The 18297-nt window shown below is 44.8% G+C and overlaps 1 protein-coding gene across 2 annotated transcripts; it reads left to right on the forward strand.

Annotated features, from left to right (window-relative positions):
- The first annotated feature begins 6679 nt into the window (after window positions 1-6679).
- Window positions 6680-16791, forward strand: LOC100840931 (uncharacterized protein At1g10890). Of its 2 annotated transcripts, none has more exons than XM_014899969.2 (4): window positions 6680-6908; window positions 8196-8408; window positions 14805-15024; window positions 16230-16791. In XM_014899969.2, exons 1-4 carry the CDS (start codon window positions 6790-6792, stop codon window positions 16461-16463), a joined length of 786 nt encoding a protein of 261 aa, XP_014755455.1. In that variant the 5' UTR covers window positions 6680-6789; the 3' UTR covers window positions 16464-16791. The 2 variants fall into 2 exon arrangements, with proteins under 2 accessions (XP_014755455.1, XP_024317938.1); XM_024462170.1 differs by lacking the exon at window positions 6680-6908 and adding an exon at window positions 6944-7781.
- The last annotated feature ends 1506 nt before the right edge of the window (window positions 16792-18297 follow it).

The following is an 18297-nucleotide window of genomic DNA, read 5'->3' on the forward strand; positions in this document are numbered from 1 at the left end:
TGCCGATGGGAGTGATGAAGCTTGTTTTCTCCTCGTCTTCCTTGGCCATGTGGACTTGGTGATATCCTGAATAACCATCCAAGAAACTCAACCTTTCGCATCCCGCCGTGGAGTCGACCAGTTGGTCGATCCGAGGGAGCAGGTAGTCGTCCTTGGGGCACGCCTTGTTCAGGTCGGTAAAGTCGACACACATTCGCCACTTGTCGTTGGCCTTCTTCACCAAGACATGATTGGCTAACCATTCGGGGTGCCAAACTTCTCGGATTAGCCCGGCGTCGGAAAGTTTGGCGATTTCTCGCTTGATGACCTTGCATCGCTCGGTGGAGAGTTTCCGAAGTTTTTGCTTTACGGGAGCTTTGTCGGGCCTTACAGCGAGGCGATGCTCCATGACGTCGTGCGGGACTCCTCCCATGTCGGAAGGCGACCAACCGAAGAGATCGGAATTCTTGCGAAGTAGGTCGACGAGTTCTTCCTCGAGTTTACTCAGGAGGTTGGCCCCGATCTTCACCGTGCGCGTGGCGTCTTCTTGGGAGACGCGTACTTCCTTGAGTTCTCCTTCGGGGAGGGGCTTAGGGATGTAGCGCTCTGGGTGATCGGTTCCGGATGCTCCTACATTCGAAAACATGTTGATACTCTTAGATGATTTTCCCTTTTCGGCACACTTGGTCTCATGGCAGTAGAGAGTCTTCCTGTCGGAAGATTGCTCGCCGCAGACCGTTATCACACCTTTTGGGCCCGGGATCTTCATACACAAGAAGTTGTGGTGGACGGCGGCGCAGAGACAGTTTAGCGTAGTCCTCCCGAGGATGGCGTTAAAGGAGGCCTCCATGTCCACTACATCGAAGCGCACGAGCTCGGTTCGATGATTTGGGGCGTCCCCGAAGGTCGTGAGGAGCTCAATTTGTCCAAGCGGCTGAATGGACTTCCCCGGTACGAAGCCGGTGAAAGGATAAAGGGATGGCTGCAACGAGCCGTTCTTGTATCCCCCTTGTGGTTCCATCATCTTCTTCAAAGTGCTCAGATATAGGATGTCGGCGGAACTTCCGCCATCCACCAGAATCTTTTTGAGCTCAGAATTTGTGACGATCACCGTCACGAAGAGCGCGTTGTCATGCGGGAAGCGTATCCCCTTGACGTCTTCCTCGGTGAAGGTGATTGGCATGCTTGCCCATTTCGGTGGTGGTGTCGGGGTGAAGGTTCCCACGACATTGACTTTGCGAGCATACTCCTTGCGCTGTCGCTTCGATCCCCGGCCTGTGGCGGAGCCCCTGAGTATCACTCCGACGTGATGCGCGGGTTCTTGAAACGGGAGGTTGTCTTCCTTAGGTGCCGGGTCAGCCACGAGGACGTTGGCGGGGCGCGGAGCCTCGGCAGTTTTTTCATTCTTGCGCCGGGCCTGCATTCGTGCCTGGAATTCTTCGCGAGCCGCGATGAGAGTGTTGCACTCCTCAGTGCTATGGCTTGCCGAATTGTGGATGAGGCATCTCCCATTTTCTCTCTCGGTCGGACGAGGTGGCTTCTTGGGTTGCCAGGTCTTTTGGGATGATGCTTGTCCTTCGAAGGTGAAGATTTTCCGGGCTTGGTCGCCGGCGCCCTTTTTCCCCCACCTCCTCCTCTTCTTCTTGGAAGATGAAGCAGGCGCAGGGGGTTTGTCGGACGAGGGAGTTCCTTCGGGAGCGGCGCGTGGCGCGTCCTTCTTAGAAATGTCCCTGTCTTCGCCTCGGGCGTATTCCTGCAAGATCCGATAAAGCTCCTCGGTCGTCCTTGGAGGATTGCGACTTAGGGCCTGATTACTTCTCCTTGGAGAAGGCCTTGCATGCATGCGTCGATCACGGTGGTCAACGGAAAGAGGTTGCACATCTCGACGGGACCTCCCCCGGCGGCCCGTATGGCGGTGGAGTAGACATCCAAAAATTGAAGAGGATTCAACTCCCTGTCGTACCGCCGTATTGTGGGTGGCTTGAACCTCGGCGAAAAAGGCGCGTCTTGGATCTCCCGCGTGAGCGGGTTGCAGGTCGGCCGATTCTTTTGGTTCCTTCGGTGGCGAGGTCCTCCCTCGTCGCTTTCGTCGCTAGAGGGGTCGCTTGGAGAATGATCTCGGCGTTTTCTTGGAGGGTCAGAGCATCGACGGGAATTTCTTTCGCCGCCGGCACGGGCTCCGGATTTCGCCACTTGCTCGTTTCCATGCACGCTGGGGTCTCGTTCCTCGCGAGGCGCAGCTTGAGGTGGTACCTGGTGGCCGCCTTGTTCGACCCCGACGAGGGGAGCAAGGGGTGCTTGCGGGGCACTCATAAAGCGAGGTTGATGTTGAGTATGTGCGAGTTGGAGAGTGCTTGCGGGGCACTCATAAAGCGGAAGCCCCCAGTAAGGATGATACCAAGGAGCTCCTTGGGCAATCGCGGCGAGTGCTAGTGGAGGTAATCCAGGGTTGGAGGGGTCGTAGGCCGGGACTCCTTGGTTTTCTGGCGCGGATCCTCCCGACGCCACATTGTTTCCTCTTGTAGGTTCCGAGGGCAGGGTCACCACTGGTTGTAGGGAAGGTGGCACGAAACCCATCGAGCGAGGCATGCCGAGTTTCGTATCCCCTGTGGGGGCGGCAACCGTAGGCAGCTCGCCGATCCTTGCCCCTACGTTGGTGAGTGTCAAGGGACCGCCTATGACGGTTTCGAGCACCTCAGTTCCTTCCGGGACGGCCGGTAGTGGAGGGGCGACCGTGACTTCTGTCGTGGCGACCATGCTTGCGGCGACGTCCGGATTGGTGAGGGTTCCTTTTTCCTCGGGAGCCACCGAGTCACTTGTTTTCTTCGTTTGCAACCGTGTAGACTTCGCGGCAAATTGGGGACCCGATGAAGTAGGCTTCGTCGGGGCCTTTAAATCTTCAATTGCGGCGAGGGTTCTCCACGGTCGGCGCCACTGTTGTTGTTCTCGACAACAATTAGAGTAAGGGGTGCCAAACCTCGGTGGCACAAGTACGAGTATAAAAGTAGGGCGTGTATGCCGGCCTTATAGAGAAGTCGCCGTACACTTGGACAAGTTGATGCGTCGATATTTTTTGAATAGGTTCGGTCGACCTTGCGGGTGCGACTTAGTCCTATGTTAGGAGAAGCTTCGAGGGGGTCGTTAGTCAAAGCGTTCGGGTCGATCCAGTCTCCCCAAATCACTTAGCGAGAGGTCGAAAGGGGCCGCCTCGTACTTGGGCCGAACGAAGCTTCCCAAGTAGCGAGGTCGAGATACCCTTAAGACTCTAACCGATTTCCTCTCCTTCGGACTCGGGCTGAACGAGGCTTCTCGAGATTTCGAAACTAGAGCTCCTCTCAAAGAGGCTCTGTAGCCCTCTCCCTTGAGTTTATTCAAGTGAAAGTGAATGATACATGCTCCCATGGGGGGTTATTTATAGTCTAGGGGTCAATGACAAAGACGATGGCTATCTTTGGGGGAGAGAAAAAAGTGGGGGCAAAATGGTAAAAGTAGCTTCTTGGTTCATATCTTTTGTGTTCACCATGTGAGAAAAGTGGCGATTGGTTCATGGTCTATCATGAACTAAGGGCCTCTCTTCACACTTTTTTTGCCCCTACTCTAACTCATTTGACTTTTTAACATGGTATGAGAGGTTTGACTTGTTGACTTGTCTTCTTTTGCCACGTAGGTTTGACCGTGCCACGTGGACGTTTTGACTCGTGCTTGGGAAATATTGACCTAGTTGTCGTCACGTAGGATTTACGGTCCGACCATCGTTCCTCAAATGCCGCGGGTTATTTTGATGTGATTATTTTGTTAACTAGTTCCAGAGGAAATTATTTCATGGTTGGCAAGCGGTTGAACGTGACCACGGACATCAAGGAAGCGTTCCGGTTGTCGCTGCAGACTATGACAGATTGGGAGCTCAGTCGTGCGCGACTTTCCAAGAGCTACTTCTTTTTCAGGAGTTATTCGCCTTCTCATTACAGGTGGATTTATGGGGACATGGATTTTATCGCACAAACTTTGATTTACATCCCAAATTTCAGCTCGAACTCGAACGCAGAAATGGCACATGGGACACGGGGGGCTCGTGCGCGGACCAGCAGGAACTACCACCGGCGGCGACCAATCCAGCGAGGAGGAGTACTCGTGGATGAACGCGATGATCTCCAGCGCCACGCGAGGCCTGAGGACGAAGGGGAGAAACGCCCGGTTCCTGAACATAACGTACATGACGGAGCTGCGGAGGGACGGCCACCTGTCGCGGCACCGGGAGCCCGGGACGCCGCCGGACGCGCCGGAGGACTGCAACCACTGGTGCCTGCCGGGCGTGCCGGATGCGTGGAACCAGGCCCTCTACGTCCACCTCCTAGCCTTGGGGTATGATTCCAGGACAAAAACAGAACACAGATAGCAGATGATTAACGGTTTCCTTTCCAGTTTCCACACATGGATCTTCGTATGTTTAGAGCAAGGGTAATAATAATATCCGAACCCCTCTAAAGTATAATAGTCAGTTATAAGATGTTGTGTTTTATTAAATTTGGGTCCATATTTTACTCTCACAAATTGTCTGAGAGCTCGTGCTGTAACTGCCTGTTAGCATAGGGCATCTATAATAGTGGTTGATACTAAAATTTTTCTCTCCCTTTCTTAATATGTTTATTCATCTTTTTTTTTTGATGGACCCACATGTCATCTTCTTTCTTGTCTTGGTATCTGTGTAGTACCTGTTACTTTTTCGAGTAACCACTACTTAGTTGTAGTATTCATTTCTCCTCTACATTGGCCACTATTTTTTGGTATCCGTGTAGTACCCTTTGTTAAAGATGCCCTTACAGGCTACAACCCACTTCTACTTCTCACTCATCCAACTAAGCACCAATATGATACTCACTCCGTCCAATAAAAAATGTCTCAAGTTTATCAAAATTTGGATGTATCTACACATGACTTAGTGTATAGATGCATTAAAATTTAAGTCAAAATTAAGACATACTTTGTTTGACGGAGAGAATATTTAAATCGCTATAGCCAGCTTATGATCCACTATTATTCTTATTGTTGCTCTCGTTGAAACTAAGACTTTTACTTATCTCCGAACTCACTGGCTCAGTCACCTGGCTGCCCGTTCGAGGAATGCGCTGTTTATTTTCCCTGTTGCTCGAGTCCCAAATGGGAGTTTGTGGGCTTTTTGATGTTTTTTCTGTTCCCGACCCGTATGGCTAAGCTGTATGGTTTTTTGTTGGGCTGCTTCAGCTTCTGGTTTCTATTTGAGTGTTTGGGGTAGGAGTGGGCTGGACATGTGGTACGGTCTTTCCAACACCATGTAAACTCTGGGCAAGGCTTTTCACCTATTTATGTAGAGCTGCATTTCTCCTCATATGACGTCTGACGCTAGTTGTCCTTTTTTTCTGGCCTAGGTAAAATCAAACTTTTTTGTCAAAAAGGGAAAACGTTTTCGGCCTGTGCATCAATCGATGCACATAGTCATGGTAGTATCCGACTGTCCGGAACTAATTAGCGATATTCGATACAATCATGCAAGTACTAAATGTGTGCCTATGGAGCCATGACAAGTGGCTCACTCACTAGGGTCCGCAGCTCACGTGGCTTTGTAAAACCTAGAAAGTTAGTTCAGTTTATGCAGGTTTGATTTTTTACTGTTTCTTGACAAGATATTTGGAAAAATATCAAGATACGAATGATAAGGCACATATCTGCAGAAGTTGGTTTAAAAAGAATGTGTAACTTTTGTTTTACCACAAGAATTGTTGTCGTTTTAATCTTTTTTATAATTGTACTCAGTTCATAAAATAAATAAAGTCATGTCGTTGTTCTAAAAAAGAACATGAAAGAAGTGCCAGAGCCTTCAGGAGGTGCCTTTTTGTCATAAGAAGAGGAAAGCTGATATTGATGAATATAATTTGCTAAAATTGAAAGTTGTCTGTCTCCGGCAAATCCCTTTTGACCCGGTCGGTGTTCTAGGATCCGGTTGGCTTTGGTGTTCATTAGTGTGCTTGTGCTGGTCCTCTGGGCCTTATCTCGACTTGCCCACCGTCTACTACTGCAAAAAGTTCTACTTTTTGCACAATTTTCATTTCCAGGAGCCAATACCAAAAACACCCAAACATGATATTCGGGCCTTCAAATAATTCACATAATAGATAGACATACATCCAACAAACATAGTGCTGGTTTTTATCGTGGTTGTTCGCTTATGCGCCTTGGTATTGAGCGCTCCTGCTGATAAGAGAAGATACTCGTTAGCAAAATAAAAACGAATTTTTACCCGCAAAAAAATGAAAAAATAAAAAAGAATTTTTACCCGCAAAAATGAAAAAATAAAAACGAATTTTTTTGCCAGTCTCCCTAAAAAAGCACTAAAAATTTGCTTATTATAAAAAATAATTCGGCGATGGTCTTTGACCCGTCGGCCAGACGGGTGCATGGTGCCCTGAACTATACCTGGGCCCGAAGCCTGATGTCCCGGGCCGGGCTCCGTCCCAAGCCCGGCCCGAAAGCCCAAAAAAACCGAAATGACTAAAAATGGATATTTTTTTTAAGAGAAAACAGATATAAAAATTATTTATTTATTCTGAAAATAATTATTTTAATACGTAAATGGCATATTTTCGGGCTGGGCTCGGTAAACAGGCTTTTATTGAGTCCGGCCCGGGGTTCGCCCACCGTGAACCCTAGTCCGCCCAAACGGTTCTCGCAATCTCGCCTCGCCTCCCATCCCCGTCTACGCAGCAGCGAGTCCGAAGTCCGTGGCGGTCATTGCTGCGCGTGTGCGCTGTCCCAGCCGAAGCCTGACGGCGAGTGATGCCGCGCGCGGTGTCCCGTTCGCCGCCAGCCCACCGCCGGCGCCGGTCGCCCTCCCCGCGCTACGGTATCCGGCGGCCCCGACGAGATCGCACCCGCTCCCCTTACGCGTCCTCCCGGTGCGTGCCCCCAAACCCCTGCCTCTCCCCTCCCCCCACCTTTCCCAAAATTGCTTAGGTAAAGTTTCTTCTAGGTTATAGCTCAAGACTGCACTCTAGTCGGCTTACTGCTTCGCTGCCATAGTCTGTATCATTTCCAAACCTTCTTGCCAGTTGATTATTGACAGTTATCATGCTACCACAGAGCTATATACTGCTTGAAGTGTGTAGGTGACTATCCTTGGGTGTTCTGGTGCGGTCTTTGGTCCGAGACCAGCTACTGTTTGCATTCATTTTTCTCAGGGTACACATTAGCTGGGATTGGAATGCACCTTCAGGTGCCTAGAAGATTAAGATTATTGATAGATGATTTTTGGGGCAATGTTGTGGATGAAGAGCTGAATTAGTCGAAGAATGGGTATAAATCGTGATGTTAACAGACACCCGAAATAAGCAATGGCACACCTGCTAACACTCAATGTCATGGAATGTGAAGCGGATGGGAAAAATACTGTTTCCACAATACATCATATAGATATTATTTTGCTTCTGTCTTGGCAATTGGATCTCATAGAAGGGAATGTGGTCATGTAAAAACATTGAAGATTAGAAGGGTATTCGTTTTTTGCCGTTACTGTTCTTTGTAGTATATATAAGATGTGCTGATCTACCTGTTTGGAAGCAGTTGGTGGACACTTTGTATAAGTATGTCATTTAGTCATCTGTGCAACAATTATTTTTTGTTAACTCCGCATGTAGGGCTGCTGTCAATCTAGTGTAACTCTGCAAGTCTGCCAAATCTAATTTATGTCCAATGTGTTAACGCCCTAATCATTTATGGAATTACTAGCGGATGCAATTTTTTGCTGAAGCATCATGCCTGTGTCTTAGGAGGTAAGAATTTATTTATGTTGTAACTGATTATCAATACCTATGCACTTGTCTGCAGGTAGCGTAGATATGTCCTGACTCTGCTACAGCATTATTAATTTATTAGCCCAGAAGCTGATGTGTTTTCCTACTTGAATAGCTTCTCTATCCGCAAAATTGTAGATGGACACTGTTTTTTATGAACGCCCTCTGGCATGTTACTAAGCTTCACTTCTGCTTCACCTATCTAGAAACTTCTCTGAATTGACATGTTCATGCACGTCAACATGCTGATATGTCACCTGAATGATTTTCTTCCAATTCTTGGCATGCATTCTGACATGTCTATTCTTCTGCCTGTAGTCATCAATATCGCACTTCTTATTTTTTGTGCTATTGTATTTTGCGTTCCCTATAATTCTGTTGTCCCTCTGTTAGGAGAAAAACTCGATCTCCTTCTCCAAGATGGGATAGGAGCCACTCTCCAATTCCTAGAAAGCGTAGAAGCTCTCCATCACCAAGACGACAAAGAAGACGGAGAAGTCGGAGCAGCACAAGTTCGCTCATAAATAACTCTCGTAGCCCAAGTCATGGATCAGAGCAAAACAATTTAATCGGAAAACAAAGGAAAGAAGAAGAAGAAAAGAAAAGGTAAACCCCTGTTCTTCTCGTTGCTTCCATTTATACAGATGACCAATTTGCTGCTGTCACCTCTTAGCTTTTATACTAAAATCTTTAGCTCTCGGAGTGAGAGTTTGCTTATCAAGAAATAGTTTCCTTCCAATCTTGGTATCTTGGTTCTACTTCATCATTTGATTTTGTTCACCAATCAAAAGATCACCAAAATACAAATTACTCCAACCCATTAAGGCACATATTTGATGTGGCAAACTAATATAGCACGACTTGAGCAATGGAATGCTTCATGTACGTGCAAATCAACAACATAGGCCAAGACTTTCTTACATGTTCTAAAGATTGTCTAGATAGTTTTTTTTAACCATTTATACTCCAATTCACTGAGTATTAAAAAATGGTGACTCTCTGTGTGTTTGTGTGTGTTTGTGAAAGACTTGTACTGGTTGGATGCTTCATCCTTTTTAATGGAATATTTGTTTACATGTTAGGTGTGACAATAGGGGTGGCTAGCATAAATATGGAAGTGCTGTTTTTCTAGTATTGGCGAGCAAACATATATGAATGTAAAAATTGAAAACAGGGTTAAAGACGATAAAACATTAAACCTTATAAGCTTTATTCGATTAGGTAAAAGGGTTAAAGTGCCAAGACATATTGATCCTATGTTTAATGAAACATTCACTTATGCTGCAGCATATTTTGTCCCTTGTTTAGTCTGAAAGATAAAAAAAAAGAATTGTATTCAAAGTCAATATAACACGTTACGATAAATTCAATTCAAGTATGCAGAAGGAAAAGCAGAATATGAGGCTGATGGCTGTTAGTACAGGAGGCATTTAATTGGGGATACTCCAGCCTTTGTTGCATGTCATTGATCAATGGTTGAAATTTTCATGTACCACCTTAAAAATAAGGCAATAAGTTAATCCGACTTCAGTTCAAGCGACATGGTGAAAGAAGTGTACAGTTTTGCTTGATATAGGAAAGCTGGAAGTACCTTTGGCGGAGTAAGAATTTCAAAGGTGGGTATGCAAAGTTTCTTTTCTGCGACAAAGAACTAGTCGACGTGAGAGTGATTGTACCAACGGAGGCAAGGAGACGGCGGCTAGCGTATACATAATTGACTAACAGTATTGGTTGCATTGGGTTCCGGCTCAATTCATCGGCTGCATTCATATCTAGATTGACTAGATTGATTCGTGCCACTATACGTAGGTACATGATCGAATGGCTAGACACATAAATTTGAAAAATCATGATCAAAATTGCCTTCGGTACAGTGAGAATGTCGAGAGCTCAGAGATGGTCCTGCAGACAGTGAAACTTAATTACATGCAAGGCAGTAACATAGGTGGAATTGAAAAGGTGGCTAACATTATACTGGTACGATATACAAAGAAATACACATATTACTCATACACATGTATGCTAAGTTGTAAGTACTAGCAGTAACAAACTTTTTGCCAAAAAGTCTGGAATGCACTGCATACCCAGGCATTAGCCTGGCTCCGTCCATGTTGTTGGGGAGTGTATTCGGTAGGAGGCACTATAAAATGCATTACTCAGAACTCGAATTCTTGCATGTGAATAAATTTTGAATGGTCTTCCAGGGTTTCCAAAGTAGTAAGGTGACGAGAACCACTGCATAATGCCTATGAAGCACCTATACGGGGATAGGACGCGGAGGCACGGGATACAAAATTTTCCAAAAAGTCATACGGGGATAGACAGATATATAAAATAATTCAAAACACCATGTAATAAAGAAAAAATGATTATTTTAAGATGTGAGATGAGATCAAAGTACTGCCTATATTTTGCCCTCCATGACTCCTTTTCAAGTCCTCAATGATTGAGTGATCCTACAAAAATAGCCGATAGGACACACCCACAAGTTGAGAACATAACATGATAAATAGGAGGATACAAGGCCCAGGTGGCCTTAAGCCATAGACAAACATCGCAAAAGTGCATTACACAACATAACAAGATCATAGTTGAAGGCTTGAAGCCGAAGGTTAAGACTCAAGGGTGATCATCTATCATCTCATCCAATTCTAGTTCAAGTGAAATATCGGTACCTTCAAGCATGCCAACACCAAGTAAAGCTCTTGATTCCATCTCCCTGAACATCCCACATATGTATAAAAGCATACGTACTCCAGATCCTCTCACAACAAGAGGAAGATGCCCGCTGTCCAAGTACCTTCTAAGCTAAATTTTTTAACAGGCTGTGCTTACTATGGAAATAGCAACTTGATCTATTTTACAGGCTCTAGACCACAATATACACAGGTACAAAGTGCTAAACTAGTAATCCAAAATACAGAAGTCCTAGTACAATACAGCTATATATCTCTAACAGACTAACAACCCCCTCAAACTCACGGTGGATCCACCACACTGAGTTTGGTGGTAGGTAGGTGTTATGCTGTGCTCTAGTCTGCGGCTTCATAAAGACATCTACCGAGTAGACCTCGGAAGGCACATACTGAAGAACAACAACCTGATCTTGCACACGTGGTTGCACAAAAGAAGCACTGACACCAATATGCTTGGTGAGTTCCTGCTTCACAAGGTCATGGACAATACTGGTAGTACTTGTACTGTGATAAAACAGGAGTCGGTGTAATGACAGAAACAACAAAATCCTGAAGCAACCACTGTAGCCAAGATACATTTGCTATCAAAAGAGCCATAGCTCACAACTTAGCCTCTGCACTTGAACGGGAAACTCCATTTTGTTTGTTTGTATGTTTAAATCAGAAAGTGACCTATTCACAGGGATCACTAGCTCAAGTAGAATCTGAATATGCATGAAGCTTTATCATACAGAAGAAGAGTCCGGACATGGGACGAAATGTGAACAAAAAGTCAGCAGTAGTGACCACAGAGGTGAAACACTCAAACTAGGCATGAGGGGCCTGCTTAAGACCATAAAGAGTGATAAAAAGGCGACACACTGTGCCGCCAGGAACAGAATACCCAGGCGGTGGGTGCATGTAGACCTCAAGCAACTCACCATTGAGAAAGACATATTTACATCAAGCTGAGAAACAGACCATTGTCGACCAGAAGCCACCCCAAGGAGAGTAAGAACAGTGGCCATGTGGGCCACATGAGCAAATGTCTCGTCAGAGTCATGACCATTCTCCTGCTGAAAGCCACAGGCCACAAGCCAAGCCTTGCAGCGGTCAAGAGCACCATCAGAGTGGGTCTTAACCTTGTAGACCCACTTGCAAGTGATGGGACGAACATGTGGAGGAAGAGAAACAAGATCCCATGTGCCCATGTGCTCAAGGCAGCAAGGTTCTCCTCCATTGCATGCTTCCATTCCTCGTGAACAACATCATCATCGGTGGGAGGTCGGCTCGGAAAGAGCTGCTCCAGCAAAACCATGTCGGTAAATAGGCAAACACGGACGAGCGCACCAGTGGAGACCATATGGAGTTGGAGCATCAGAAGATGGATACAACTCACTAGGATAAGCTAACATGTCGAGAGAAGACGACACGTCAGGCAAGACGTCCAGAGAAGACTGAGGCAGGAGAAAATGACACATCAGAAGAAGCTAGACCGCACATCAGGAGGCCACATCACCGTGGGTGTCGTGTGTAGAACAGTGGATAGGGAGAAATCAGAGCAGGGGGACCTGGAGGAGCCTTAGGGGCCATAGGAGACGGAGCACGTGGTGAAACTAGTGGGGAGCCAGCACAAGTAATATGTGGAGACTCAGTGCGATGGGTAGAGGAGAGCAAGACAGTGACAGGAGTGTCAGGAAAAGTCAGAAAAGACAAAAGTTCGACGGAAGAACCTGAAGGAGAAGATGAACCCGTATAGAAAGGACAAGACTCGTCAAAAGTCATGTTCTAAGAAATCCTTAACTGAGGGGTTCCCAACACCGATAGCCCTTATGCTCGGCATTGTATCCCAAGAAGACACACTCAGCAGACTGAGCAGTCAGTTTGATGCGTTTACGAGGGGCTAAAAGAACATAATATACACAAATAAACAAATGAAGCTTAGAATAGTCCGGAAGAAGACCAAAAAGACGCTCAAAAGGAATCACACCCTGAAGAGCAGAGGAAGGCTGGATGTTAATGAGATACTATATGGTAGTGTGAACAGACAGCCTCAGCCGAAAAGTGAGGAGGAATTGTGGCGACAATCATCAGAATGCGAGTCATCTCAAGAAGGTGATGATGCTTGCGCTCAACAACACCGTTCGGAGCATGAGCACCAGAACAAGAGAACTGAGCAAGCGTGCCCTGCTCAGCAAGAAAGCTGTGCAGGTATGAGAGATATACTTGCTAGCAAAATCAGCATAGAAGACATGAACGGGAATATGAAACTGAGTACGGATGTAGTCTTCGCAACTGAACTCCTTGAACATAGACAACCTCATGCCATGAACATTATGTCATTCTTGACAAATGAGGCATCATAGGATATCTCTTTTATAAACCAAAGATAAAAAATATTGACGTCATTGTTCTTTGTGTCACATATATATTCTTCAATGCAATGTTAAGAGTATGCACAATACAAGGGCTTTGCAATTTGTTGCATTGTAGGTGACCACTTGGACTACAGTCTCAAGTCCAACTTCCTCAATCACTTCAACTTCTCAAAGATGAATACCTTAGATATTACTCCCTCCTTTTCAGTTTATAAGGCCTATCTAAAAAATCTCACATTTTAATTATGTAAACCCTTTTATTTTGGAAACAAACAAATATTTTGGAACCAACCAATGCATAAGGAGATTGGTCTGCATGCATGCTTTACTAATAATTAGTCTAACATCTAACTAGGCATTCCTTGATTATTGTGAGTTTAAGAGTTGGGCCTTATAAACTGAAATGGAAGGAGTATCTATCAATGAAGATAAGAAAAAGAAAAGCAAGCAATATATACAAGTATACTACTCCCTCCGTTCCGGTATACGGGGCCGTTCTCTCAGTTCCCTCTAACCAAGGCGGGCGATGAGTGGGCAGATCAATTAGAATGAAAAACGGCCAAGCAGCGCACGTGCCAGATTGCCTCGATTAGTTCTATAATTCAACAGCCTTGGAGATTTTGTAGGGCTGATTGGTTGGCTTCCGTTTGCATTAATTGCTCAGGCAATTGTTTAAGCTTTCCTATATCAGCGCTTTAATCGGGAAGTGGGCAGCGTGGGCCTTTTCTCTTCCGCCTTGATTGCAGCCCGTTCAGTTGTTTTGCTTCGTACGATGGCACGCGGAAAACAGCCCCGTAATGTGGAATCGGGGTGATGGGAAGAACAGCCCCGTATACCGGAACGGAGGGAGTACAAATAGGACCAGAAGGGTAGAAGACAAGCTAATCTAGGTAGATACTAAGGTTTTATCTCTCCTCCAATGGAAATTGCTTTTAGGAACATTGGACAACCTTCTGTTATAGCCATGAAGTTCAAAATTGGCCGCCTTTGAGGGCCAGAACCCATCAGTGGCAATAGTCAGTCCAAACCGAGGAGGCTGCCATGACGTTGGCGATGAGGAATCCTGGCAAACTTTGAACGCAAAGCTACCCAATTCCAAGTCACTGCATTCATGATTCTTCTACAGCTTCACGAAAGCGAGATCTGCCTTGGGGCCAGAGAAGCATTGGATTGTATGAAGTTGCTGTTAGAAATCTCATTAGGAATGTGGCGCAGATAGCATGGTATAGAGCGCTGACGCTTGCGCATAATGAACCATCGCAGATCAGAATCATAATTTCGTAAGACCATATGGGATTCATCGGCACAATTTGTAGATGCACTTGCGTTGTAGAAATGAAAAAAAGAATTGATATCCACCGAGGAGTAGCCTTTGAGAGATTGGAAAGTGTCCCACAAGTTTTGAAGCCACTGAAAAAACAAAAACATCTCACACTTAGTTACTGAACATCAAAACCAGCTGGATCTCCTCCCAGGCAAGCATTGAGCGCCAAACCCACTGAATCTTCATCAAGATGAAAGCTCGAAGGACCAAAAACCACCACCAGAAAAAAGGCCGGGCAGGAAGAGGAACCGCTCACGAAGTGAACAGTAGGGTGGAAACATTGAAGCATCTGTGCTGCAACCTTGAGGCCGTGGGAGAGTGATCAAGGTATCCATGTCTAGACCAGGCTAGCAGGAAGGAGATGCTCCATGGAGATCGCCGGAGGAGGAGGCGGTAATAGGTGAGCGCTTGTTGGCAGCTTCTTTTAGCCAATTTGAATGGGTCTGGGTAACCTGGAACAGACCTGGTTGAAGGGGGGAAAGGGGAGGGGCGAACGAACCACATGCACTGTCAGGCATGTTGTTGCACGTTTCTGTCAAGTCCAGTCCTTAACATCTAAAGCGTAATGCTGTCTGTTGAAGCCTGAAGGCAATTTACCCGTATAACTCTGCATTGTTCACTGCAGGCGCCAAAAGGAAGCTGAACTCAAGTTATTGGAAGAGGAGCTTGCTAGGAGAGTTGAAGAAGATATAAGGAAAAATGTCGAGGAACATCTGAACTCTGAGGAGGTAAAAAATGAAATAAAACACCGAGTTGAGGACGGTATAAAGAAGTTATTTGACGAGGTTGATGCTCAGCTACTGAAAGAAAAGGAATCAGCTCTTAAGGAAGCCAGGCAGAAAGTAGTAAGTATTATTCATGTCATTACATCCTTATTGTGGTTGATCATTGCTTACAATAGCATCTTGAGATATTGATTGGTGAAGCTAGTGAACTGCTTGAAAATTTGGCAGATGAAAATCGCCAGCTTCAATATATTATCCTAGCTCCTAACCCATATAACCTTTTGCTTAAAGCAACACGGGGCTTGACTAGTTTAGCTGCAACTGATTCTGCTTCTTTATATACTCCCTCCAATCCATATTAATTGTCGAAATATTGCATGTATCTAGACGCTTTTTAGGCATAGGTACATTCATATTTGGGTAAATTTGAGACAATTAATATGGATCGGAGGGAGTACTATTTTGCTGGTACTGCTTTCTTGGTGCCAGTAGATCCATTTTCCGTTTGCAATGAACTGGAATGGCAGCATTTCTTAATTGGTTTTGACTATTAATGTAATAATATTAAACTAATGTACATAATGCTTTGAGTAAAATACACCGCTGGTCCTTAAACTTGTTATGTTCAGTCAACTTCCAAATGGTTAAATCGGTCCAACTTGGCATTTTGGTTCACTTTAGTCCAAACCCTTTACCCGGGACGCGCTTTTTCCCAAACCGGCATATTCCTGCCATGTTATTTTTGCGAACCCCCCTTGAAAATATTTACAATATGTCAAATAGGCCATCAATTCATCTTCTCACTCTGGCCGTGTGTGCAGATGCAATTTTCTCGTCACAATGAGAAAACACCATCGCCATTGGTTGGGCGACACTGAGTCGCTCACTGGTCTAATGGGAAATTTTGCTTTTCAATTTCATAAGAATCAACAATTCCACGTGATTAGTTCATGCTATCGACATTAGTTGGCGACAGCAGGTCAAATCGATGGAGTAGGGGGAGTTTCTCCTAGGCATTTGGCTATGGGAGGGGTTCAGGAGAGGGATGGGAATTTGAGGGGCTATTTGGCAAATTGAATATAACTTTGAGGCTTTTCTTCAAAAATACATGGCTGGAATCGGCCGATTTGGCAAAAAGCATGCTCTAGATGAGGATTTGGACTAAGGTGAACTTAACTGCCAAGTTAATTGGACTGATTCAGCCATTTACAAGTTGATGGACTAAAGTGAATATTGATGCCAACTTTAATGACTAGCGCTGCATTTTACTCTAATTTTATTCATTCTTTGAAGAACCACCCTAAATGGAATCACTTGATTCACAGGAACAAGAAAGAAGAGAGAGGGAGGAGCTGGATAGGATGCTTGAGGAGAACCGACGGAAAGTAGAGGAATCTCAAAGAAAAGAAGCTCAAGAGCAGCAGCAGAAAGAGTTGGAGCGATATTTGGAGCTGGAAAGGATCCAAAAGCAAAGAGAAGAAGCTTTGCGCAGAAAGAAGATAGAGGAGGAGGAGGAAAGAGTTAGGCAGATGAAATTACTCGGCAGGAATAGGTACTGATGTCGTGTTAGTATTGTAATCTGTTGCTATCTTACAACAATGAGAGCATACTATTGTTTTGTGAAATTTGCGCACAGCTCAGATATGAACTGTTCTGATTTTAGCATAGCTCAAAAGGCAAGTCGTGGCCTATCTACATGATGTATTTCACAGAGAAAATGTACCGTTGTGTTGTTCCTGGAGACTGGAGTTGCGGCTGTGTCAGAGGTAAACTTGGGACCTGATATCTCCGATAATTCTTTATTCCTCGTTGCAGTGTGTTGTATTGACCTTCAAACATCATCGCAACATTTGTCTTTCGAAAATATGTAGTGTACCTTGATCATAATAGTATCTGAACTTATAACTGACAATGATTGCATGTCGCATCGCGTTTACATTATGCATAAAACTGGCACTTGTGACCTACATCTGTATATGTTCTTAGACAATGTTTGGTTGTAGAGGAATGGAATGGTTCTAGTCCTGTGGGAATGAAATAGGACGGTTTATCTTTTTTTATTTTGAGAACCAAACACTTGGAACCATTTATTCCATTTGGAACCATTTATTCCATTTGGAACCAACGAACTAACCGATTCCGACAGTTTTTAAAAATGAGATGGTTCCATTTCAGTTTCATACTCCCTCCATCCCATATTAAGTGTCTCAAATTTTTCCAAACATGGATGTGTCTATAGCTAAAAAACGTCTAGATATATGTAATATTTTGATACTTAATATGGGATGGAGGGAGTATATTTTAAGAATAGAATTTGAGAATGATGCGCAAATCTGAAATCATTTTACTACATTTCATCATCCTAAACACTACTTTATAAAACCTTTGGTCTCACCTGAAAGAGAGTTTGATCTGAATCACTGAATCTTTCACAGTCAGTTGGGTAACTGTTCTACACCTGCACGCTACTCCATGCTGATGCAAAAGTGAATCTATTTATTTGGGATCTGCATCCACTCTTTCTTGAAGCTTTCTTGATATGACGGGGATCGAATGCATTATTGTAGCCGTTTTAGAAGGATCGGTACGGCACAATTATCTGCAACAAGGGCACTAATATGGACACTGCACGAAGTGTGTAAAAAGATGACAATACGGAGTACTATTTAACGCAGAGTGCAAGCTTAGATCAATGCCATGCCACAGAATAAGTTTAATTTTCTTTTATTCTTTCTGTAACAGTGACAGCTAAAGTGACTCTCGGAATATAACAATTCGTGCTAGTTAATTTTGCCTTCTGTACTTGCTGCCGTAATAAGATGATTCCAGTCCAGAATTTCAATTCTCATCGTTTTAGGTTCTAATTGATATAATTCCTGCAGCTGTCCTTGCATCTTTTTGTGGTAAACATATAAGTGGGCATTGAGTGTTTCTTTTTCTGATGGTCTGACATTAGTGATCGTTATTATGAGACATGACATGGTTCACTTCGCATGAATGTTGAGCGCAGTGAGGTGACGCCAGAACATCCAATTACGCGATCTCGGTTTGTCAATTTAGGACCCACTAATCATAGCATAAATAAGTGTTAGTGGCTAATCTACATGCCCGTATCGCCACATAGGTAGCTCTAGCTAGTTGGTTCTATAATTCAACATGGCATGCAGCTGGCAAAGCAACCGATCAAATCATCAGCAAAGTGAGACACAGTGTTGACTGACGACATCAATTATCCCAACTTTACGCTGATGGAGCTTTGAAAACTCATCTTCTCTCTTCTTTCAACCAAGAAAATATCAAGAATGGTCGTTTTCATTCAAACCAAAGCATCAACGGTCATATGGTACAAGGGAACGTGAGGTGAAAATCTACAGAGTTCATGATAATTTTGCA

The sequence above is a fragment of the Brachypodium distachyon genome, chromosome 3 (assembly GCF_000005505.3).
Source record: "Brachypodium distachyon strain Bd21 chromosome 3, Brachypodium_distachyon_v3.0, whole genome shotgun sequence".
NCBI classification, from domain to species: Eukaryota; Viridiplantae; Streptophyta; class Magnoliopsida; order Poales; family Poaceae; genus Brachypodium; species Brachypodium distachyon.

Bases quoted from the DNA above. Each gene is read 5' to 3' on its own strand.
- LOC100840931 (XM_014899969.2), top strand. From the start codon at position 6,790: ATGCCGCGCGCGGTGTCCCGTTCGCCGCCAGCCCACCGCCGGCGCCGG. The intron at 6,909-8,195 runs GTGCGTGCCCCC...TCCCTCTGTTAG, and splicing joins TCCCCTTACGCGTCCTCCCG to GAGAAAAACTCGATCTCCTT. The intron at 8,409-14,804 runs GTAAACCCCTGT...TGTTCACTGCAG, and splicing joins GAAGAAGAAGAAAAGAAAAG to GCGCCAAAAGGAAGCTGAAC.